Genomic DNA, 25,103 nt, shown 5'->3' on the forward strand with positions numbered 1-25,103 from the left:
TAAATACATCAGTGAACAGATGAGCTATAACTGCTCTCAGTTAGCTTCACAAGTTCTTTATATAAAGAGTCTTTTGTTCAAAAAGCACAAAGTAACCACTAACGCTCTCTTCACTTCTTGTTATGGAATACTTTTCTCAAACACAAAATAAAGCTGCCTGCAAATTTTTTCACAAGTCACTTAGCTGCTCTTATTTGTAAATGAACAGTACATACATTAATGTTTTGTTCTCCCAAACATTCACAAAGCAAAAGGACAGAATTCTCCTGTTAACCTAACTACCACCTCTCAGGCTCATCTACCCCAATAGGAGAACCCTGACTATTGGCTAAACAGTGGTAAAGCTGCATCGCTATAGCATTTCAATTGTAGACAAGCCCCAAGACTTGAAAATGTTAATCAAAACACTATAGATAGAAACTTCAGAGGGATAACAGTTAGTCTGTAACTGGAAAAACTTAAAAAAACAACATCTAGTAGCACCTTAAAGACAAACAAAACATGTAGATGGTACCGTGAGCTTTCATGGGCAAAACCCATTTCTTCAGGTGACTGTAGTATTAAGAGTCCAGATCCAAGAGAAAAAAAAAGGAAGGAGGAGGGGGAAAAAAAAGAGTGAATAGATTGTTCAAGTTAAAAGAGGCTGATAAGAACAATTAGCATGTCCATTGGTTGGCTGGTTGAGTCATTAGGATGTGGAAGGTAGTATTCTTATCATTCCAATCTGATAAAAATTAAACTTGTAAATGAAGTTAATTTCCAACCCTTCCTTGTGGCTTGTGGAATTGGCCTGAAACACCACAGTGACTTGGAGATCCATTAATGAGTGTCCAGGCAGATTAAAGTGTTCTCCAAAAGGTTTCTGTGTGCTGCCTTTTCGGGTATCTGATTTGTTGCCATTAATTCTTTCCCATAGAGACTGCCCAATTTGGCCAATAAACATGGCAGTGGGGCATTGCTGGCATAGATCACATTAGTGGATGTGCAGTTAAATGAGCCCCTGACGTAGTGGCTGATGTTATTGGGTCCAGTGATGAAATTGCTTGTGTAGATGTGTGGGCAGAGTTGGCACCAGGGCTGATTGCGGGAATGGGTTCCTGGATGATTATGATTGGGGTGTGTTGCGTAGTTACTGGAAAGAATTTGTTTGAAGTCAGGGGGTTGTCTGTAGGCAAGGATTGGCCTTTCCCCCAAGGCCTGAGAGAGCGAAGGGTCATTTTCCAGAACAGGTTGTAGATTGTTGATAATGCATTGGAGGGGTTTAAGTTGCGGGCTGTAGGTGATGACAAGTGGAATTCTGTTTTCTCTTTTTGGTCTGTCTTGAAGTAGTTCATGTCTGGGTACTCTCTTGGCTCTGTTGATCTGTTTTTTCACTTCTCTGGGTGGGTATTTCAGTTTTAAGAATGCTCTATATAGATCCTGTAGGTGGCATTTGTCTCTGTCTGTGGGATTGGAGCAAATCTGGTTGTATCTTAGGGCTTGGCTGTATAAAATAGATTGAGAAATGTGTCTGGGATGGAAGCTAGAGGCATGAAGGTAAGTGTAGCTGTAGGTAGGTTTCTGGTATAGGGTGGTGGAAATTTGTCCATCATTTAATTGTACTGTAGTGTCAAGGAAGTGGATCAATCCAGGTTGAGGTTGATGGTGGGGTGGAAGTTGTTGAAACCCCTGTGAAATTCTTCAAGGGTCTCTTTCCCATGGGTCCATGATGATGATGATGTCATCATCAATGTAGCATAAGTAAAGTAAGGATGCTACGGGACAAGAGCTGAGGACTATAGATAGAGTTTTTGTTTTGGTTGCAGACTACAATGAAAAAGACTGCAGCAAAGGTTAGATATTGATATAAGATGCAGGTCAATTTCTCATGAAAAATAACTTTTTATTATTATTATTTCAGGCAAGTGTGTGGTGCCCATCAATGTAGCACAGGTTGGACCTTCCTGGTCTGGCACCCTTGAAACATGTGCTGTCCTGAATCAGGCAATTTGCCAGACCACAGGAGGTCAATGCTCCCTCCCATTGGCTGCCACTGAAGTTGGGGTTCACCAGCCACCTGGCCCAGCAGACGCCGGGGTTCCTTGGCCGGGGCAGGAGTTCACCCAGCCACCGCCTAGTCTAGCCACTGATCCCTAGCCTGTGTTCTCTCAGCTGGTTCCCACTCCCACCTCTGGGGCTCTTTGGTACAGCAACATCCGAGGCCCTGCTGGACCATAGATGTTGCTAAACCATAACTTATAACTGCCCTTGGCATCAAGATTCTAAAATAAAACAGATTGAGGATATAGACCAGGGCTGATTGTGGAAAAACCTGGCCAAAGAGTAGAGTCCTGCAGCGTTTCCCTAAACTTGCCAAATTCTTGGGTAAATTGCTGGAACAATCAAGATCTGAATTTACAACCTTTTTGTAAGTCAAACCTGTCAAATATGCAGAGCAAATCTATTACATCAAATGTTTGGACATAGTATGGTACTCAAAGTGCTGGAGATGTTTAAAACATTGTAAGAAGAATAAATCCGAAAATTACCAATAAGCTAATACTTTAAAGTACTATAAATGTATTTACTGAACTGTACCTGCTTATTTAATGAGTTTTTAGAACCTTTTAGACAGGAATATTTGACTGGTGAGCCTATTTCATTCATGGTAAATATAATTAGCCAGTACTGTTTTGGCATGACTGTCTCCTACCATTAATGTACATGCACTACAACAACATCTTTAAATATTCCATATACAGCTAATGTGATCAAGCCAAGACGTCAGTCAGAGTTCACCCTGCAAAGGGGTTAATGACAGGAAGACAATTATTGATCTCTTCAGGATGCTTCAGGAGTCTGTAAAACTTGTTACTTTTTATAAGAGGTCAAATAACGGCCAAGAAACAGTACCTGGAAGAATGAGTCATCTTAAAGGCCTTTATTAAAGCTACTTTTATTACTACAGAAGGTTTTACCAAAGCATGCTATAATTGCACTAAAGTCACTGACAAAGGATTCTGTTTACATCTCTTGTTTTTTCTGCAAGGTGAAGCCCTATAATTCAGGACATTTAAAATTCGACAGAATAAAGTACTAGAATAGCAAGCAATGGTACCCAAGCAGGGGAGGAGGCGGCCACACAACACCCTTGCTGGCTTCTGCCCGGAGCAGCTTCTACGTGGGACAGGAATGGGGGGAGAGCCTGTACAAGATGCCTGATGGCTCTGCCCGGGAGGAAAGGAGGCGAGGGTGTGCAGCTCACCCGCCAGCTACTCCCTCAGGGTGGCTGGGGTGACAGGGACAGGCTGGATCATAAGCAGTTGCTCCCTGGGGCAAGCTGGAAGAGTGGGGACCATGCTGCTGGCTGGCAGCTACTCCCCAAGGCTAATGTGCTTGCTGCCTCTCTGTGGTCATTCAGGGGTATAACTCTCTGCCATGTTTGCTGTCTACTACAGTCATTTGTAATTATAACTGCCTCTCTATCACACTTCTCTTTCGCCGTTTGATGAGAAACAGTTACGTTCCACACACATCCTATTGTCCTGGCACAACAAAATCCTGAACTTGCTTTAAATTATAAGAGGAACAGCGCACAATACACAGTCAACCTGTGGAACTCCTTGCCTGAGGAGGTTGTGAAGGCTAGGACTATAACAGGGTTTAAAAGAGAACTAGATACATTCATGGAGGTTAAGTCCATTAATGGCTATTAGCCACGATGGGTAAGGAATGGTGTCCCTAGCCTCTGTTTGTCAGAGGGTGGAGATGGATGGCAGGAGAGAGAGATGGCTTGATCATTACTTGTTTCGTTCCCTCTGGGGCACTTGGCATTGGCCACTGTCGGCAGACAGGATACTGGGTCGGATGGACCTTTGGTCTGACCCAGAATGGCCGTTCTTACGTTCTTAGGAAGTTGCATATAAAGTCTGGTGGTCCTAGCTCTTATTTCAGGGGAGTCCTTCAACAAATGGACTAAGATGGACGGACGCACAGACAGATGCACAAATGCTCTCAAATATGTAGCAGATATTAGAGAAGCAGAGTATCATACATCTAAAAGAAAATGAAACAGGAAACTATTCCATTTTCCCTATGTATCTTATTCTTATTAAATCTTTGCTAAAAGCAATATCAAAACATTGTAAAAAATCAGGAAGTTGGTTTATGTGGTATCTACAACAGATTCTTGGTCTGTGTACGATGTACAGAATAGGGTAAAGCAAAACAAACAATGTGTGATTTATTAGCCAGATGCAGAGCTCCTAGTACAGCAAAACTAGAGAAGAAGGATACTAACTGAACAGAACTAGCTAGCCAGCACTGTTTAAAAAAAAAAAAAGTAGGTATCAGTTACAGTTCAACTAGCATACAGTATAAAGGAGATGTGTAACAAAAAGGGGGGGAGGGTCAACGCAGAACCTTCATTAGATTGGACTGGAACCGATCTGATTATGAAAAAAATAGCAAACCTGAGCTCAAGGACCGTGCAGCTGATTATTACCCTATCTTGCTCTATCTGCTTTATTTAAATTTCATGCTTAATTGAGATGGTAATATACTGTCCTAAAACATCCTGTTAAAGCTTTAAACTGATTTAAGTTTAGTAACTGGTACAGCCTGTGTTTTTCATCCAATGCTCTATATTGCAAGAGTCTAACATTACTAAAATCCAGACTTCATGTTCCCAGAGTGCTGAGCTACCTATTTATATCCCTTGAGCAAAATCCTCCAGTAAAATTAAACAGTGCCCTTCTCACTCAGAAACATTGGGGGAAATTATACTGTGAATAAATGACTGCAAGTTGTGGACTCACTGTCCACTATTTCTAATTTAACTTTATGTCTTTTCTGCCTAAAGACAGCTAACCTTCTCCTGCAAAGCAAACAAACATTATGTTTTATAGCAACAAGGGCACTTGGGTAAATATAACATCTTAGAAGCCCCCACACAACATCAACTATCAAGTCCTTTTTGCCTTTGTCAAGGTGAAAATTTAAAAACAAAAAGAAAAAAAACTAATCCACACCATGTTGTGACCTAGGAGGGTGCAGTCCCGACCACTTGGGCTGTATCATCCCGGCCCTGCAACTGTTGATGCCTTGCAGCTACTTGACAGTAGCAGCTCTGACCTGGGCCACTCATACACAGCCTTCCAGCATATAAATCACACCCTGAGCATCTGTGTGTAACTGTAACCTGCCAAGTTTCAGAGAGGTAGATGTGTTAGTATTGCAACGAGTAATAAAATTGTTAATCTTTAAGGTGTCGTATTTCTTGTTTTTATAGCCTGCCAGCCACATTCGAATTACACTCTGGCTCTCACCAGCCTTGGTTATATTACTGGGTGACCACCATAAACTCCCAAGCCCAGATTTTCCCTCAGAAATGTATTTTTGTACTGCTTACCCTTCTTGAGTCCAAATATATTAAGTCTATTATTCTTTTAAGGAAATACTATTTACCATCTTACCAATATAGATGGTGTGTTATCCACAGACTAAGCACAGGGGATTAGATAAAACAAGTGTATTAACTGCAAAGCTACATTTTTAGTGAGTATAAGAAGGAGGGAGGGATAGCTCAGCGGTCTGAGCATTGGCCTGCTAAACCCAGGGTTGTGAGCTCAATCCTTGAGGGTGCCATTTTAGGGATCCAAGGCAAATCTGTCAGGGATGGTACTTGGTCCTGCTGTGAAGGCAGGGGACTGGACTTGACCTTTCAAGGTCCCTTCCAGTTCTACGAGATAGGTATATCATCATATATTTAAGAAATGAGGGGTAAGAATCAGCAACGATTACCAGAAAAAAGAAGAGGTATATGTTTTCTAGTGCCAAAGTTAAACTAGGTTAGATTTCAAGGTGAAGTTTCTCACCACATGCTTCCAACACCATTACTGACCAAATTCTTCAAGTCAGGACCGCTCCACAGAGCTCAATAGCTGCTTCTTGGCTTTTGCAGGTGCAAAGATTGAGATGGTGGAGAGAAGCGGTCTCTTGGAGTTTTGCCCCTCCTATTTATAGTTTTCAGTCCTCTCTGAAAAGCAATTCCAGCTGAGAACCAAGAGACTGGGGATCTGGTGAAAGATGGAGATGCAGAACTTTGTTCCTGTCTCCCTTTCTTAACCAAAAATGGCCACCTGAGGGGTCATGGCCCATTAGCTCTGCTTATACCTACTTGCTTACACCTGGGGCATCAGTTTACCCTTTGTCTTTGAGAAACAAGTTTAGCCATTTCCCAAGGTTATCTGGGAAACACACGAGTCATGATTTCAGCTCATGTTCATAACTTTATATAACACATTGTTACATGTATTCACACCCTTTGCTAATCAGTAATATTAAGGATAAAATGCAAGAGTATATTCCATCACACACTTGTGAAAGAAGATAAGCTTGATGTTGTGGTCCACAGTTTCTTGTTCATGTTCTCCACTGGTTGTAAGTATCAGAGGGGTAGCCGTGTTAGTCTGAATCTGCAAAAGCAACGAGGAGTCCTGTGGCACCTTATAGACTAACTGAAGTGTAGGAACATAAGCTTTCGTGGACAAAGACCCACTTCGTCAGATGCATGACATGCATCTGACGAAGTGGGTCTTTGCCCACGAAAGCTTATGCTCCTACACTTCAGTTAGTCTATAAGGTGCCACAGGACTCCTCGTCGCTTTTACTGGTTGTAAGGCAAGTTCAATATTGTCAAAGCAATAAAATTCTACCTCTCCTTCAGCGAGAGTAACTAACCTTTTCTTTCTTACAACAGACCTCAGCTTTATTAACAGAAATGACCCTTATGAGTAAATAAATCCTATAGATGACATGGAAATTTTAGGTTCCCAGCCTGTAATAGTGAAAGCTTTGTATTAACTATTGCTGAGTGCTTGTACTATTTTCCCCATAGTCACTACACCAAAGAGTGTCTAATCTATTGGTTTGCAAAGCATTTTGAGTGTGTATAAAAAACAATTTCTGTTCTATCGAGCTTTCTATTATTGGCATGAGATGTAGCTTAACTCGTTATCAACAATATCTGATTGATTTAAAATATGTCTGGAAAGAATTACTTCATTTTTCATATGTGGTTCAGCCAAAAAAAAGCCATTCTGATACTGTCTGAAGAGACCAAATCTTGGAGCTCTAAAAGAAAAATCCAATAATGATTAGGAAGACAAGAAGTCCTCCTGCACAGGCAACAAACATTAAAATCTTTTTAACCAGAGGGCAGTTGGGGAGGTCATTAAAACATCCATTTTATTTGAAGACCTCAGAAAATTGTAAAGAATATGCTAATTGCCTTATGTCAATTATTCCTTATTGTAATTTCTGCATTTCTCAAATTCCTTTCATCAGAAAAAAATGAGCGCACTTTACAAACATCAATTCCTCTTTAGCCACCTAGACATACCTATTCCCATTTTAGATATGAGAAAATTGAGGCACAGACCATTAATATATGTGGGATAGAAAAGGGTGTTTAAAAAAAAGTGTATCATGACAATTTTATCCCAGAAATTACTAAAATTTCTAGTTTAGAGAATAAAAGAATCATAAGCCCCTTAATAAGACTAAATATATAGTTTATGTTCAGATGTGAAGGGGGGCAACTCTTCCCTAATAGTTCCAGTGAGGAAACCCCATCTATTAGACAATGACTGCATGACTAGATTATAAAATTTGGAGAATGTATGAACAGGTGACTGCTTCACAAATTCCTTCATGTGAGGCATATGATCTTCCTGCCCATAATATTGACATTGCTCTGACAGACTGATTTCGGAAGATAGAATTACACTTTTTTTTACTTGGATGCTTCCGAGATACAACAGCTTAGCCATGTGGCAATGGAAGATGTTGAAGCCTTCTTTCCCTCTGACACCAGATGAATAAGCACAAACAAAGCTTTTGTTTTTTTAACGTGAACTATGCTGTGAATATATACTCTGTGCTCTGCCAACATCCAGAGCATGCCATAATTTCCCTTCAGGATGCAATGGAATAAAACAAAGATGGAAGGACAAATGTCCTGTGCTCTCTGGATCCTGGAGTAAATCTTCGGCATGATGCACAGTCAGTTTTGACTACCACTTAATCTTTATGGAAGGTACAGCAGAAATTCCAGGAAGTGAGTCTCAAACTTAGACATCCCGCAAACTGATGCAATTGCTAACAAGAAAGCCAACTGACTATTAGAAACTAATGAGACCCCTTCATGAGTGTTTCAAAGGGAGGACCCATAATAGCACTGTAAACCAGGTTCAGATCTACATTCTCTTAAAGTGCAGAATTCTTTCATGAACAATAAGATGCTGCTCTCAAAACAGAAGTTGGACATCTGGGTAAGATCAAATCCAATACTTGTCTGCTGTACTAAGTAGGGATGTTAAATTTCGATCAACTAATCGATTAGTCGATAAGGGCACCTCTGCCTTTGAAGTGTAGTAACAGCCCCAGGGCTGTTGTAACACTTCAAAGGTGAAAGCACCATGTGGAGCCTGGGGTCAGCTGGGAATTCCCTCATTGACCCCAGGCTCTGTGCAGTGCTGCCGCTTTGAAATGCCGCAGGGAGCCTGGCATCAGGCTCATCCTCTTCACACACCTCCTTGCCCCCTCCTTCTGATAGACAGAGCAAGGTGGGGGAGAGGGGGGAGAGACACGACTAGTCGACTACTGTGTTGACTATCTGATAAGCATTTGAATACTGAACTAGTCGTTCAAATCCCTAGTACTAAGGGTACTACACAAAGATTTATGTAGTTTCTATTATGAATGATCTAACATTTGCCTGCTGAACCATTTGACCAGAATATTCATTTCCCCTCTGATGCAAAGGATGTGAATTGACTGCAAATTCTCCTCTGCCAAAGTTAACAGAAGCTGAGCTTCTCTTTGATTGGGATGTTAGATATCGCATAACTGAAGAGTCATGTAACCACATGAAATTTTAGCAGTTACATGACTATTTGACAGCCCCAGGGATAGGGCCAGTGCCAGTGCACTCCAGCCCCGCTCCCAGGGAGACCCCTGCCACCCGTGCTGCTGCCTCTATATAGTGTGGGGTGGCAAGCAGAAGCTGGTCCACGAAGGGAGCCAGTTTAAAAACTAGCTCCCCACCCAGATCAGCTGCCTGCTACCCCATACTGCTTCCTCTGATACAGAGGCAGCAAGGCAGGGTGGCAGCAGACCTATCCGCGTGGGGTTGAGCTCCCCAAGGACAGAGACTGGTCCACCATAGCAGCTCTTATCTGTGGGGAGCTCGGACTCCAGCCTCTGTCTGGAGCAGGCTCAAGCTTGCCGCAGACAGAGGCTGCTCCGTGGGATACAGAACAGCCTGTGTCCGTTGGGAGCTTGGACACCTTTGGACAGGGGCTGCAGCTATGGACCAGCCTCTGTCCACGGCAGGCCCAGGTTCACTGTGGACAAAGGCTGCTTCATGACAGCCACCGTGGCAGAGGCAACAGTGACTTATGGGCACCAGCTCCTGCTCCTTCCTTTGCTGCCCAGGTTTATTGGTTAATCGTTTGCTCGACTATATGCTAACATCCCTACTCTTTGAAGGACTAGAAGCAATGTTTCTGTTTGTCTTTTGAGGCCAGGAGCGAACCCTGCTGCAGCTCTGCAGTTTTCCCCATTGACTAATCGAACAGTCAATGGAAATTCCATCAACTACTCAATCAGCTAATTAAACAAAATGGATCATCCCTACTCTGAGATGACCTGGCTTCAACCCCCATTGCGGCTCTACACTACAAGCACTCGTACTGCAGAGACACAACTGGGGTTGATGCCGGTCCCAGCACTAAGTCAGCCAGCCCTCTAAAAATTTACGGGGGGGGGGGGGAGAGAAACGTTTCTTGTAGTCGATAGTGTTAACGATACACAACTGCTTATCGATTAATCATTTACTGGACTACATTATTACATCCCTACTTTCAACACAGCCACGTCTATTCCAGAGTTGAGGTTAGAATAGCTACAGTTCTAAGACTATAGCTATTTCAATCTACATTTTAACTGTAGGACAAGTTTAAGTATTGCTCTTTGGATTAGCAAAGATGAGATGTGCTAGGAAGATAGCATGGTTGGCCCTTTGGAAAGCCTCAGTATTTCACAGCAATTTCTTACACCTAAGGTTTATGAGTATCATAAGAATACATGTGCAGTCTTCTTCAAAGTGAACTTTACTACGATGCCTGTATTTTTGGTTTAGTGGACAAATGGGGGAGTTGGAACTTGAAGAGACTGCATCTCAAAAAGGTAAGGCTAGTACTGAAACAATAAGGCAGGGAAGAATCAAAGTGGGTAAGAGGGAAGACAATCATACAAAACTCTAAAAGCAGCAGATGGAAAGGGAGAGGGAAACAAAAGGCAAAATGCCGAATTTAAAAAAAGAGGAGAAACACAAAGAGGTTCATTTTAGGGGAAGGGGAAAAGAGGATGAGCATTATGTTCTTCAAGTTTCTTTTGATTCCTAGATCCATTATTGCAATTAGCACTGCTGAGGGCTTGATCTTGCACAACTCAAGTAAGCAGGAATTGTATTAGTAATGAAAAGATATAGAAAATAGCTTTCAATTACAACCACTACTTCTTTTAAATTCTTCTTAGAGTTTAAAGAGAATCTTCCACCTTCACCAAACAGTGCTGGAAACATAGCTGACAGAGAAGAACATAGGGACTATCACACTAGATCAGAACAACAGTGCCTCTATTTCATATTCTTTGTCCTACAGTAGCTGGCACCAGAAAATTTGAGGAAGATACCAGAAACCTCATAATGAAATAGCTAGATTAAGGAAACTTCTTCCTCATTTGAAGCTGTTGGGGATGTCTCAATGCTCTTAAGCATGAGGGTTTGTATTTCTTATAAATTTTAATTCTATTTAATGTAACAGGGAATGTTATACAAACTTAAGACATTCAGACTCATCTTCAAAATTAAACATTTAACACTAATGTTAGCATAAATATTGTACTCAAGTTTGATAAATGCTAGAATTTTAATTTCTAAACCAGTGCTGTTGCGGTAACATTCCTGTCTCTCTCTCACTCATCTGTTCAACAAATACTATGGATCTTCTGTAAAGAGTCAACAGGCTGAGAGCCTCCTTTAAGTTTAAAGGTAATTTCAGTATATATTTTAGAAAGGTGTATCTGTAATTTTGCTATTCAAGAGCTCCTCCCAAACAATAAGAGCTAGGACCACCATATTTGGTATACTGCTTCTTCTTATCATAACTTAGAGTAAGGTAAAGGTTCAGTTATGCCAGGACAATGGCATGTGTGTGGAATTCAATTGTTTCTCATAAAATGAAATGGTAGGGGTCTGGCAGAAGGGAGTTATACTGCAGAACGACCATAGGAGGTAGCAAGGTGCCAAAAACTATAACCCCATTGGGGACAAGGGTAGAGAAAGGGACATCTATCTACTATATATTTCAGAGTTTGTCTGTTTGTGTGTCTCTGTCCCCTAGGTAGCAGATATGCACCCCACTCCCAGCTCCCACTGCTGCAGCTGCCATGGACAGTTGCTTCTCACCTGGCACCAAGCTGCTGCAGTAGTGAGAGAAGGCTGGGGTTATCCTCTCTCCCCAGGGAAGTCTGTATATTAAACTACTCATCCCCAGAACAACGATTTAAATGAAGAAAAATAAAATGTATTTGACACGCTTAAGGGCAGAGATAGGGTACAGAATGACTTAGACAAATTGGAGGATTGGGCCACAAGAAATCTGATGAGGTTCAACAAGGATAAGTGTAGAGTCCTGCACTTGGGCGGAAGAATCCCAAGCATAGTTACAAGCTGGGGACCAACCGGTTAAGTAGTAGTTCTGCAGAAAAGGACCTGGGGGATACAGTGGATGAGAAGCTAGATATGAGTCAACAGTGTGCCCTTGTAGCCAAGAAGGCTAATGGCATATTAGGTTGCATTAAGAGGAGCATTGCCAGCAGATCCAGAGATGTCATCATTCCCCTTTATTCGGCTTTGGTGAGGCCGCATCTGGAGTATTGTGTCCAGTTCTGGGCCCCCCACTACAAAAAGGATGTGGATGCATTGGAGAGGGTCCAGCGGAGGGCAACCAAAATGATTAGGGGGCTGGAGCATATGACTTATGAGGAGAGGCTGAGGGACCTGGGTCTGTTTAGTCTGCAGAAGCGAAGGGTGAGGGGGGATTTGATAGCAGCCTTCAACTTCCTGAAGGGAGGTTCCAAAGAGGATGGAGAGAGGCTGTTCTCAGTAGTGACAGATGGCAGAACAAGGAGCAATGGTCTCAAGTTGTGGTGGGAGAGGTCCAGGTTGGATATTAGGAAAAACTAGGGTGGTGAAGCACTGGAATGGGTTACCTAGAGAAGTAGTGGAGTCTCCATCCCTAGAGATGTTTAAGTCTCGGCTTGACAAAGCCCTGGTCGGGTTGATTTAGTTGGAATTGGTCCTGCCTAGAGCAGGGGGCTGGACTTGATGACCTTCTGAGGTCTCTTCCAGTTCTATGATTCCATGATAAGGACCCAAGCAATGCCAGGTAGATCTTCAATTCTGTGAATAAGTTACCCTCTAAGATTGAGAGCAGCCTAGTTAGATAAGACAGATTTAATTAATCAAAGAACAACTTGTATTTGCAAGTACCCCAGACTCACCATTCCTAAGACCCCTGCAGTCAGCCCGGAGAAAACATCTCACAAAATAGAACACAAGATACAATTTGGCAGTTTACTGTGTGCAGAGGAAGAGCACAGTGGGGCACATATTACAAAAGCATTATATCTGTGGGACATCAAGGTGTCTTCTGAACTGTAACAATAGATTCTATAATCCAAAATACATTAAACTCACCATAAGAGGGTATGAGGCCCTTAATGGTAAAAAAATCAGATAGCAGTAATAAGTCAGAATTGCCTGTCCTGCCTGGCAATCAACTCACCCTTGTTGTGCCTAAACATTGCAACAGAGATGATCCCTCTGCAGCAGGCAATCCAAGAATAATTGGTTAATGAGACATGGACTAGGTGACTCCTATTCTGGTATAAGTGAAACAAATAAATATAAATATATATACACACACACACACACACACACACACACACACACCTACTCATATTTAGCTCATACAGATTCAACATATTTTTGTGATATTAGCCAATGCTGCGAACCCCATTGTTCTGCAGTGTTCAGAGACAAAAGGCTCATTTAAGAAGTTTCTTGATTTTGTAAATAATCTCCTTTTGGGAATTTTCATTACAACATACTATCCTGTTGAGCAGGAGCCTGCAGGAATACTTCTGTGCATAGGGTTACCAGATAATTTCAAAAAAATACTGGGAGGGGAGCGGGGCTGGCTGGGAGGAGGTTGAGGGGGGAGAGGGGGGCTGGCCAGGAGATTGGGGGAGAGGGGGAGAGAACGGCTGGCAGGAAGCAGGGCTGTCTGGGAGGATATGGGAGGGGGGGAGCGGAGCTAGCTGGGAGGGGGTTGGGGGGAGCGGGGCTGGCCGGGGGAGATCCCGGGGAGGGGGAAGAGACTACTGGTGGGAAGCAGGGCTGGTCGGGAGGAGAGGGGCTGGCTGGGGGGGAAGAACGGAGGGGAACCGGCTGGTGGGAAGCGGGGCTGGCCGGGGCACACGCAGATCTCAGGGTGCTGCCCGTCCTGTGCATGGTCCCGGCAGGGCTCACGGGCAATTCCGGCCCCAGGGATTCCAGCCGGCCCCAGACCTATCCCTACCCCTCTCCTCTCTACTGTGTAGTTGCGTATTGCCTACTGTGTAGTTGCGTATTGCCTGGCTGGTAGACACGCTCATGCAGAGTGAGCATGTCTACAGCCAGGCAGTTCGCAACTACGTACTAATATTAATGATAATAATAAAACTTAATTAGAAAATACTGGACATTTATATGTCCTGTATTTTCTCAATTTGTTTCCTGGACAAAAAGCTCAAATACTGGACTGTCCGATTCAAAACTGGACACCTGGCAACCCTATCTGTGCACTTTTCAAGAGAAGCCACCAGGTCTCTCAACCTTCATATGAAGCTCAGGAATTCTTTCCCTTTAAATTGGTTTCATTTTGTTTAACATGATTTATCGGATGTCAGAGAATCTTACTGGAGTTATAAGTACACTTACTGTGTGAAAGTGCTTTACATAGATGAATAAAGCCAGAGAAGTAGGTAAGTAACAGGACCACAAAGAGATTAAGTGATCTGTTCAAGATCACACAGCAAGTCAGGTGCACAGTCAGGAGCAGAACCCAGGAGATCCACTTCCAATCTCCTGTATCAACCACTAAAAATTGTCTCCCCTCCCAAAAAAAGATGGACATAGCTGATGAAACTCATTTTTCCTACTTGCCTCTTTCTTTTCCCAATTGCTGCTCTAGCAGGAGTTTTTTCTAAGAAGAGTAAATACTACACTATACTCAGCAATTTCCAGCCCCTCCCCCCACATCACAGTAATTTTTAAAAAAACTCTCACTTTTATAAAAAATAATTCCTTAGAAGAGAGCTACTCAACATGTGGACCGCAGCCTGTTTGTTTGCGGTCCATGGTGCGATTTGGATTTGCACAGGGCTCAAAACACGGCCCACGAGTGGGATCCTTTGAACACGGCCTCCACTAGGAACACGCTCCATAATGGTGAGTCAATATAATGGTATTTTATTGATAAGCGTTTTAGTAGTTCAATTCCTGGACTGTCATTGCTCATTAAAAGTGCTGTCATATGGGTGGAAATCAGGTAAATATTGCATTTTATTAATATCAGCAGAACTGACTTACATGGGGCCTGTGTGTTGTGTCGTCTTGCCTTGATCTTTGTATTCATGCCCACCAGTGTGAAAGAAGTTATTTGCATATATATTTGCATGTACAAGTTGTGGCCCTTGGCATGTGCTGTGAGTATCATTGTGGCTCCCAAGGCTTCCAGAGTTGAGTAGCCCTGCCTTAGAAGCTTGATAATCCTTTAGCCAATGATTTTTCCTCCTCTGGTGGCATTTTTGTTACTTCGGTTATTCACAATTTCTAGCATAAACACATTTTTTGATAGTGTCTCACCATGTTACACTAGCATGGAAGTCTCCCAAGAGAATTTATGCTCCACCAGAATTTTGCCATCCCTATGCTTGTAATTGAGTCAAATCTAGGAATAATCATAGAATCATAGAATCATAGGACTGGAAGGGACCTCGAGAGGTCATCGAGTCCAGCCCCCTGCCCTCAAGGCAGGATCAAGCTCCGTCTACACCATCCCTGACAGATGTCTATCTAACCTGTTCTTAAATATCTCCAGAGAGGGAGATTCCACCACCTCCCTTGGCAATTTATTCCAATATTTGACCACCCTGACAGTTAGGAATTTTTTCCTAATGTCCAATCTAAACCTCCCCTGCTGCACTTTAAGCCCATTACTCCTTGTCCTGTCCTCAGAAACCAAGAGGAACAAATTTTCTCCTTCCTCCTTGTGACACCCTTTTAGATATTTGAAAGCCGCTATCATGTCCCCCCTTAATCTTCTTTTTTCCAAACTAAACAAGCCCAGTTCATGAAGCCTGGCTTCATAGGTCATGTTCTCTAAACCTTTAATCATTCTTGTCGCTCTTCTCTGTACCCTTTCCAATTTCTCCACATCTTTCTTGAAATGTGGCGCCCAGAACTGGACACAGTACTCCAGCTGAGGCCTAACTAGTGCAGAGTAGAGCGGCAGAATGACTTCACGAGTTTTGCTTACAACACACCTGTTAATACAACCTAGAATCATATTTGCTTTTTTTGCAACAGCATCACACTGTTGACTCATATTCAACTTGTGGTCCACTATGACCCCTAGATCCCTTTCTGCCATGCTCCTTCCTAGACAGTCGCTTCCCATCTTGTATGTATGGAACTGATTGTTCCTTCCTAAGTGGAGCACTTTGCATTTCTCTCTATTAAACCTCATCCTGTTTACCTCCGACCATTTCTCTAACTTGCTAAGGTCATTCTGAATTATGTCCCTATCCTCCAAAGAAGTCGCAACCCCACCCAGTTTGGTATCATCTGCAAACTTAATAAGCGTACTCTCTATCCCAATATCTACATCATTGATGAAGATATTGAACAGTATGGGTCCCAAAACAGACCCTTGAGGAACTCCACTTGTTATCCCTTTCCAGCAGGATTTAGAACCGTTAACAACCACTCTCTGACTACGGTTATCCAGCCAATTATGCACCCACCTTATCGTGGCCCTATCTAAGTTATATTTGCCTAGTTTATCAATAAGAATATCATGCGAGACCGTATCAAATGCCTTACTAAAGTCTAGGTATATGACATCCACCGCTTCTCCCTTATCCACAAGGCTCGTTATCTTATCAAAGAAAGCTATCAGATTAGTTTGGCATGACTTGTTCTTCACAAACCCATGCTGGCTATTCCCTATCACTTTATTACCTTCCAAGTGTTTGCATATGATTTCCTTAATTACCTGCTCCATTATCTTCCCTGGGACAGACGTTAAACTGACCGGTCTATAGTTTCCTGGGTTGTTCTTATTCCCCTTTTTATAGATGGGCACAATATTTGCCCTTTTCCAGTCTTCTGGAATCTCCCGTCTGCCATGATTTTTCAAAGATCATAGCTAAAGGCTCAGATACCTCCTCTATCAGCTCCTTGAATATCCTGGGATGCATTTCATCAGGACCTGGTGACTTGCTGACATCTAACTTTCCTAAGTGATTTTTAACTTGTTCTTTGTGTATCCTATCTTCTAAACTTACCCTCTCTCTGCTTGTATTCACTATGTTAGGCACACCTCCAGACTTCTCGGTGAAGACCGAAACAAAGAAGTCATTGAGCATCTCCGCCATTTCCAAGTTTCCTGTTACTGCTTCTCCCTCCTCACTAAGCAGTGGGCCTACCCTGTCCTTGGTCTTCCTCTTGCTTTTAATGTATTTATAAAAGGTCTTCTTGTTTCCCTTTATGCCTGTAGCTAGTTTGATCTCATTTTGTGCCTTTGCCTTTCTAATCTTGCCCCTGCATTCCCGTGTTGCTTGCCTATATTCATCCTTTGTTATTTGTCCTAATTTCCATTTTTTATGAGACTCCTTTTTTATTTTGAGATCATGCAAGATCTCCTTGTTAAGCCAAGCTGGTCTTTTGCCATATTTTCTATCTTTCCTACACAGCGGAATTGTTTGCTTTTGGGCCCTTAACAACGTCCCTTTGAAATACTTCCAACTCTCCTCAGTTGTTTTTCCCTTCAGTCTTGCTTCCCATGGGACCTTACCTACAAGTTCTCTGAGCTTATCAAAATCTGCCTTCCTGAAATCCATTACCTCAATTGTGCTGGTCTCCCTTCTACCTTTCCTTAAGATCATGAACTCTATTATTTCGTGATCACTGTCCCCTATACTGTCTTCCACTTTCAAGTTCTCAACTAGTTCCTCCCTATTTGTTAAAACCAAATCCAGAACAGCTTCTCCTCTGGTAGCTTTTTCAACCTTCTGAAACAGAAAGTTGTCTCCAATGCAGTCCAGAAACTTATTGGATAGCCTGTGCCTCGCTGTGTTAGTTTCCCAACATATGTCTGGATAGTTGAAGTCCCCCATCACCACCAAATCTTGGGCTTTGGATAGTTTTGTTAATTGTTTAAAAAAGGCCTCATCCACCTCTTCCACCTGGCTAGGTGGCCTGTAGTAGACTCCTAGCATGATATCACCCTCATTTTTTACCCCTTTTAGCTTAACCCAGAGACTCTCTACACAGCTATCTCCTACATTCATCTCCACTTCAGTCCAAGTGTGTACATTTTTAATATACAAGGCAACCCCTCCTCCCTTTTTTCCCTGTCTGTCCTTCCTGAGCAAGCCGTACCCTTCCATACCAACATTCCAATCATGCGTCCCATCCCACCAGGTTTCTGTAATACCAATGATATCATAGTTGTATTTATTGGTTAGCAATTCCAGTTCTTCCTGCTTATTACCCATACTTCTCGCATTTGTATATAGGCATCTAAGATACTGATTTGATCTTGCCTCCCTGTTGTGCCCTGACCCTCCTTTCTCCTTGCCATTATAGGCCGTAGTCCCCCCTATTTCCAACCCATCTCCCAGTCCCGCACATTCAGCACTTACCTGTGGGCTTTGCTCACCTGCCCCCGACAAACCTAGTTTAAAGCCCTCCTCACAAGGTTAGCCAGTCTGTGTCCAAACAAGGCCTTCCCGCTCCTGGAAAGGTGAACTCCATCTCCGCCAACCAGTCCTTCCTGGAAGAGCACCCCGTGATCAAGGAAGCCGAATCCCTCCTGGTGACACCATCGTCGCAGCCAGGCATTCACCTCCAGAATGCACCTCTCTCTGCCCGGGCCCCTACCTTTGACAGGAAGGATAGAAGAGAATACCACCTGCGCTCCAAACTCCTTCACCCGTACTCCCAAAGCCCTGTAGTCACACTTGATCCGCTCAGTGTCACACCTGGCAGTATCATTTGTGCCCACGTGGATGAGTAGCATGGGGTAGTAGTCAGAGGGCCGGATAATCCTCGACAATGCCTCCGTAACATCTCGGATACGGGCCCCTGGCAGACAGCATACCTCTCGAGATGAGCTGTCAGGGCGACAGATGGGTGCCTCCGTTCCCCTCAGAAGAGAGTCTCCAACCACCACTACCCTACGTTTCCTCCTGCAGTGGTGGCAGGAGACTGCTCAACCTTGGTGGTGCAAGGCCTGGTCTCCTCCACTGTGGGGGATGACTCCTTTTCTCCTGCTGAAAGTATAGTGACACTAAACACCCCACCTTCACCCCAATAGAACAAAGAGGAATAATTAATGCATATAGTAGATAGATGGGATGAAGTAATCAACTCATCCCTAAACCATTCAAAGTCAAAATGTCTAGAGAATGGAATTCAAAATATTAAAGGCGTTTCACCAAAACATCTACAGTTACCTACATGCCTCCAACTCCCATCCAGAACACACCATACAATCCATCCGTCTACAGCCTAGCCCTTAGATACAACCGCATCTGCTCTACTCCCACTGACAGAGACCAAAAACTTCAGGATCTCTACCACGCATTTATAAACCTCAATTACCCACCCGGAGAAATAAAAAAACAAATTGAAAGAGCCAGACAAATACCCAGAAACCATCTGCTTCAAGACAGACCCAAGAAAACCAACAATAGAACACCACTTGTCATCTCCTATAGCCCCCAACTGAAACTCGTCCAATGCATTATCAATAAACTACAGCCTATACTGGAACAGGATACTACACTCCGAGAGGCTCTGGGAGCAGACCCATAGTCTCCTATAGACAACCACCTAACCTCAGGATGATTCTTACCAACAACCACAGGACATACCACACTAATACCAACCCTGGAACTTTCTCTTGCAACAAACCCCGTTGCCAACTTTGTCCACATATTTACTCTGCTGACACCGTCATTGGACCGATCTATGTTGGTTACAAGATCAAGAACACATATTCCTGTTCATCCAGAAATATAATTTATGCCATCACGTGCCAACAGTGTCCGTCTGCTATGTATATCGGACAGACTTCTCAAACACTTGGCCAAAGAATCAATGCACACAAAACAGACAGACAGTTTCACAAAGAAAAAACAGTTGCTTACCATTTCAACCAGATTGGGCATTGTCTCAATGACCTGACAACATGCATCCTACTTCAAAGAGACTTTAACACAAGACTACAAAGGGAAGCCTAAGAACTGTCATTCATGCTTAAATTTGACACCTTACGAATGGTCCTTAAAGATGCTAATTATCTTACCCATTACAAAGATAGCTATCCCACTTATTACCCCAATATCATTATCTCATAGACACTAACCTCCCCACCTCTGTTCTAAAATCTGCTTTGTCAATTTTGTGTGTTCACTTTTTTTTAATTGTATCCCTTTGGTATACAGGCAGTCCCCAGGTTATATACAAGATAGGGACTGTAGGTTTGTTCTTAAGTTGAATCTGTAAGTAAGTCGGAACTGGCATCCAGATTCAGCCGCTGCTGAAACTGACCAGCGGCTGACTACAGGAAGCCCGAGGCAGAGTTGCTCTGCCCCGGGCTTCCTGGAATCAGCCGCTGATCAGTTTCAACAGGCTGAATCTGGACGCCAGTTCTTACATACAGATTCAACTTAAAAACCCCAGGCGTCCCCAAGTCAGCTGCTGCTGAAACTGATCAGCGGCTGATTCCGGGAAGCCCCGGGGCAGAGCAACTCAGCCTCGGGCTTCCTGTAGTCACTGCTGGTCAGTTTCAGCAGCAGCTGACTTGGGGACGCCTGGGCCAGAGCAGCTTGGGTGCTGCTGGTTTGCTCCAGTAGCGCCGCTCCTCGGCGCTACTGGACCAACCCAGCAGTACCCAAGCTGCTCTGCCCCAGGCGTCCTGATTCAGCTGCTGCTGAAACTGACCAGCAGTGGCTGAATCAGGACGCCTGGGGCAGAGCAGCTGGGGTGCTTCCGGGTTGGTCCCGTAGAGCCCAGAGCGGTGCTACGGGACCAACTGGCAGCGCCCCAGCTGCTGTACCACAGGCGTCCGGAGCAAAGCCGTGGAGCACGGGGGCAGTGGGACAGCCCAGACGCGCCGCGACTGTCCTGCTGCCCGCGTGCTCCGCGGCTTTGCTCCCCGTCTCCCTGGTCTGCTGGAGACCAGCAGACCAGGGAGACTGGGAGCAAAGCCTCTGAGGATGCCGGCAGCGGGACAGCCCGGCGCATCTGGGCTGTCCGCTGCCCACGTGCTCCCTGGCTTTGCTCCCCGTCTCCCTGGTCTGGGGAGATGGGGAGCAAAGCCGGGGAGCACGCAGGCAGCGGACAGCCCAGATGCGCCGCGGCTGTCCCGCTGCCGGCGTCCTCAGAGGCTTTGCTTCCTGTCTCCCTGGTCTGCTGGTCTCCAGCAGACCAGGGAGACGGACAGCAAACCCCATTCGTAACTGCGGATCCGACATAAGTCGGATCCGCGTAACTCGGGGACTGCCTGTATATGGTCATGCCAATTTTCTTCCCCAATTTGATCTGAGGAAGTCGGTCTGGCCCACAAAAGCTCAACACCTAATAAACCATCTTATTAGTCTTTAAAGTGTTGCATAGTCCTGTCTTTTGAATAATACTTGGCATCTATCTACTGGCTTCTGCCCTAGGATTTCAATACATTTTACTCACATTTAGACTGAAAACTGTCCTGAGAAGCAGTCTAAATACTATATCATTTTGTACTTCAGGAAGTTGAGGCATTAGGTGACATGTCCAATGTTAGAAAGAAAATTAGTAGGCAAGCAGAAATGGAATCCAAGGGCCCAAACTCCTAGACCATGTCTTAACCATAAGATCATATCAACAGAAGTGTTTAAGTTCTACTGATTTTACTGTTAATTGTTCCTCCATTGACTGAGATACCAACTCTAAGGTTTGATCATTTAAAATCTTTCTTGCTAAACAGGCACTTTACAAGATCACCCTCCTTCTCATCAAGCATGTCAAGAACCAAAATCTACTAGTGACATTACCATTTGTATCCTGAACAGCCAAGACAGCTCTTCATAACCTTCATAAACATTGAGCTTCAGCAATTAGTTCCCAGACAGTCAAACTATCATAATAAAGTTCTCTCAATATGTGCCAGGCACATGTAACATCAACTGGGTAATACTTTCCTTTCAAACCTATTCTGTTTCTTATTTAGATGAATGAAATCTCTAGAGAAAAAGCTGTATCCCCCTGTAACAGCATGTCAAAATATTACCCTGCATTTTTATAGGATGACGTCCCTAAAGGACAAAATCTTGGCTATATGCCAGTTTCCAAAGAACTGCCAACATAATAATTGAGTTACATTGCCCATGCTACTGTAAAACTGCATTAAATTTAAAATATTTGAGGGCAACTAGCAATTAAAATTAATGTTCCTTGTAATGAGTGCTTCACTATACAATCAAGAAGAAAAAAAGATACCTCAACAGTGTTCCTCTAATACTACGGTTAACATTTAATGGCATTCTATTGCCGTTGAGCCCAATATTTGTATCTAATCAATACTAAACTACCAAGGACAGCCTAAACAGGTCTGGAATATCTCTACAAGGCTCTATTGATTTCCTTTTTGAGGCATACAATTAACACCATCTACACAAATAATTCAGAAGGAAACATATTGAGATAATTTAACAAACAGAAAATGAACATGTAATTTCTTTTTTCCTCGAGTGACAGAAAAACATTTAACTCATTAATGACAATTCACTCTAAAGCTGTCTGTAATATACTACAGATAAAATAATAAGCATTTTATAAACATTATCTATCAAGTACACATTTAACCTACAAACATGTCATTCATTTCTCAAATCCAACATGCAGATTAACAGTAATATTTTTATCATGGTTCAGTTTTTTCCTAACACTTAAAAATTTGGTATTTTAAAAATGACTTTCTAATAATTTGCACTTGCTCACCACTCTTCACTTGAAGTTAAAATGTTTCACATATACCAATATATCTCAGGGCCTGTATGAATAGCTAAAATCTTCTCTATGCCAATGGTTAAACTGCACAATTAAATAATTTGCCTTAAATCATACAGCAAGTCAGTGGCAGACTCCATAACCCTGAGTTCAAGTTACTTGCTCTATTATATAATATTGCCTCTCCAAGTATACCATTAGCAGAATTTTCTAACGCAACCTTTATTCTGTTCTAACTACCACCAACCAACCTTGTGCATGTCACAAGAATAATAATTTGGAAGTATCACCGTAGAATAGTACAGTACTTTATTTCTATATTTCAAATTCAAAGCAAAGTATGTGCAGTTATTTTCTTAGATCCTTTTTATGTTTCACACCATACACTACTGTATGCAACATCCACTGAAAGATTAAAAATTCAATTTTCTTCCCTGTTGAACACCCTTTTCCATTTATTTTCAATAAAAAAAGTTTACAAGAGACTTTGTTCTAGTCTGTGCATCAGGAATTTTGTTAGTAGCAAGATTAATTTTAATAGCTATAGAAACAATGTTTCTTTGCTGCTACAGAGCAGTCATATAAACTAAGATCACCATGAACAGAAGCTGTTAAGACACAGTGCTTCTACACATTCGCTTCAAAGCAGCAAAAATTCTCTACCAGATGATAAATTTTAAAAAGGTCAAACCCTGGGCATTAAATACTTGAAAAAGTGTCCCTTTAAGATAAGAAACATTTTTCTCATGAAAGTGTTCACCCGGTCCCACTGACATACATTATGCAATACATTTACTGTTCCAATGGAATCAATGGATATATCTTAACAGGCATCGCCTCAGGCATGCACAGGGCTAGGGTACACAAATGACATGCCAAGGGCAAGGAGGAGGGATGAATATACAGAACAAGCAATAATCTCACAGAAACAGGAGATGAAGGAACAAAGGTACATCCAACTGAAAGAATGAAGTGAAGTTGGACTGTTCAGAGATGATAAATTTATTCCAAATGCAAACATTGCTACAGCTAGCATGATAGCTATTATGTTATGAACATCAGTACATTAAAAATTAGATTAGTCTGCATGCCATGTATCAAACATAACTGTATATTCTTTAAAAACAGACTTTAATTACATAATCACCTTCCCCCCCCCCCCCCCCCCCCCCCACACACACACACACACACACACACAACACCACTGCATCATTCACTGCACTGAACTGACAGTAAAAAAGATTGGGCTGCTTACTGACTGACCCTTGCCTCCTTTGTATCACAAAGTGAAAGGTGTTCACCAATAAGATGAGGCATGTAGGTTTTATGGTTAAGGAACTGTACTGAAATCTAGGAGAACTGAGTTCTGTCTGTGATGTGATGTTAGATTAGTAATTTTAAAAAATACATTTTCAGAGGTAGTCGCTTATTGTTCATTTCTGGGAAGCTCTACTTGAGGCATCTATCTAGGGTCTAATTTTCAAGACCGCTGAGTGCTCAATTCCAGTTGAAGTCAATGGGAGTCGCAGATACAGGTTGAACCTCTCTAGTCCAGCACCCTTGGGACCTGACCAGTTCTGAATCAGAGAATTTTCCAGACCACAGGAGGTCAATATTGTCTAGCAGCATTACCAACACTTCCACTGCTTACTGAGCTGTTAGAGGACATTTAGAGGTATATTAGAGCTGAATAACAGCACAGAACACAGAGAGTTAGGACTGGTGGCTGTAAACAAACTTTGTGGGACTGCAGGAAGATTGGCCATACCGTTAAAAGTGGACATCTAACAAATTTTTCCAGACCATAGTTCCCTGTAGGGTGCATGCTTGTGCAGCCATGTGGGAAGAATTTAAGACCCTCCCACCTTGTAGCAGAGCTGTGCAGCAGCGTGCCTGCAGCCCTGCACTAATTAGGTACTTCTTCCAGAATGCTCCAGATGAAGTGGAAAAAGGTAAGCTGGTGCGACTGGTATGGGGAATAGAGGTGGGGGAGAGTGGGAACTGCTTTAAAAAAAAGCCTCAGGAGCCGGCCAGACAGCACTCTGTCCCCTGTCTCAGCCCCCTTCCCTCTCTCTGGTGACAGACCCATGTTTTGTTGGGCTGCTTTAAAAAAAAAAAGGCTCCTCTGCCACCGCTTCCTTTCCCCCAGGTAACTCAAGCTGCTTGGCTGCTGTTCAGAGTACAAAGCAGGATACACCCATAGGAGAGAGAGCAATCCAGATCTAAGAATGAGACTACTAACTTGGTGCTACAATGCTGAAGCTTGCCGTCCACCCATGTTATTCAGACACTGCTTAGGTGCAGAATAAAAATAAAATATGCAGAAGGATTTCATTCCTCAATCATTCCACAGAGCTAAATTACACCAGATTTGAAGAATGAAAGATTTGTGATATGTAAACAACTGAAATATTAAATAAAACCTGTTTCCTAAATAACAGGGAGCAATATGTACACAAAAAGTGTTCAGAAAAGACCCCATTAGATTAAAATAATCTTTAATTTCAAGTATAAAGTGTAACAACTATTTAATTTCATGTATTGATACTAATCATAAAATATTTTGTTTGCTATATCAAGAAAGTGGACAATTTTGTTTCATGCCTCAAAGGAACACATACATGTAAAAAATACCAAATAGCTATTGAAAATTTTACAGTATTAATTTTCTTTA

General features: G+C 42.8%; 2 protein-coding genes across 3 annotated transcripts in view; both read right to left on the reverse strand.

Moving 5' to 3' along the window:
- MED27 (mediator complex subunit 27) overlaps window positions 1-25,103 on the reverse strand; it is a 255,637-nt gene that overhangs the window by 216,711 nt on the left and 13,823 nt on the right. The window lies entirely within an intron of this gene.
- Window positions 12,520-18,554, reverse strand: LOC142819348 (uncharacterized). Its single transcript, XM_075905749.1, is given in 4 exon segments — window positions 12,520-12,543; window positions 15,570-16,548; window positions 16,550-18,316; window positions 18,418-18,554. Coding segments are annotated over 3 exon segments (2,385 nt in total). The 5' UTR covers window positions 17,932-18,316; window positions 18,418-18,554.

This window comes from Pelodiscus sinensis, chromosome 22 (assembly GCF_049634645.1).
Source record: "Pelodiscus sinensis isolate JC-2024 chromosome 22, ASM4963464v1, whole genome shotgun sequence".
Lineage (NCBI taxonomy): Eukaryota > Metazoa > Chordata > Testudines > Trionychidae > Pelodiscus > Pelodiscus sinensis.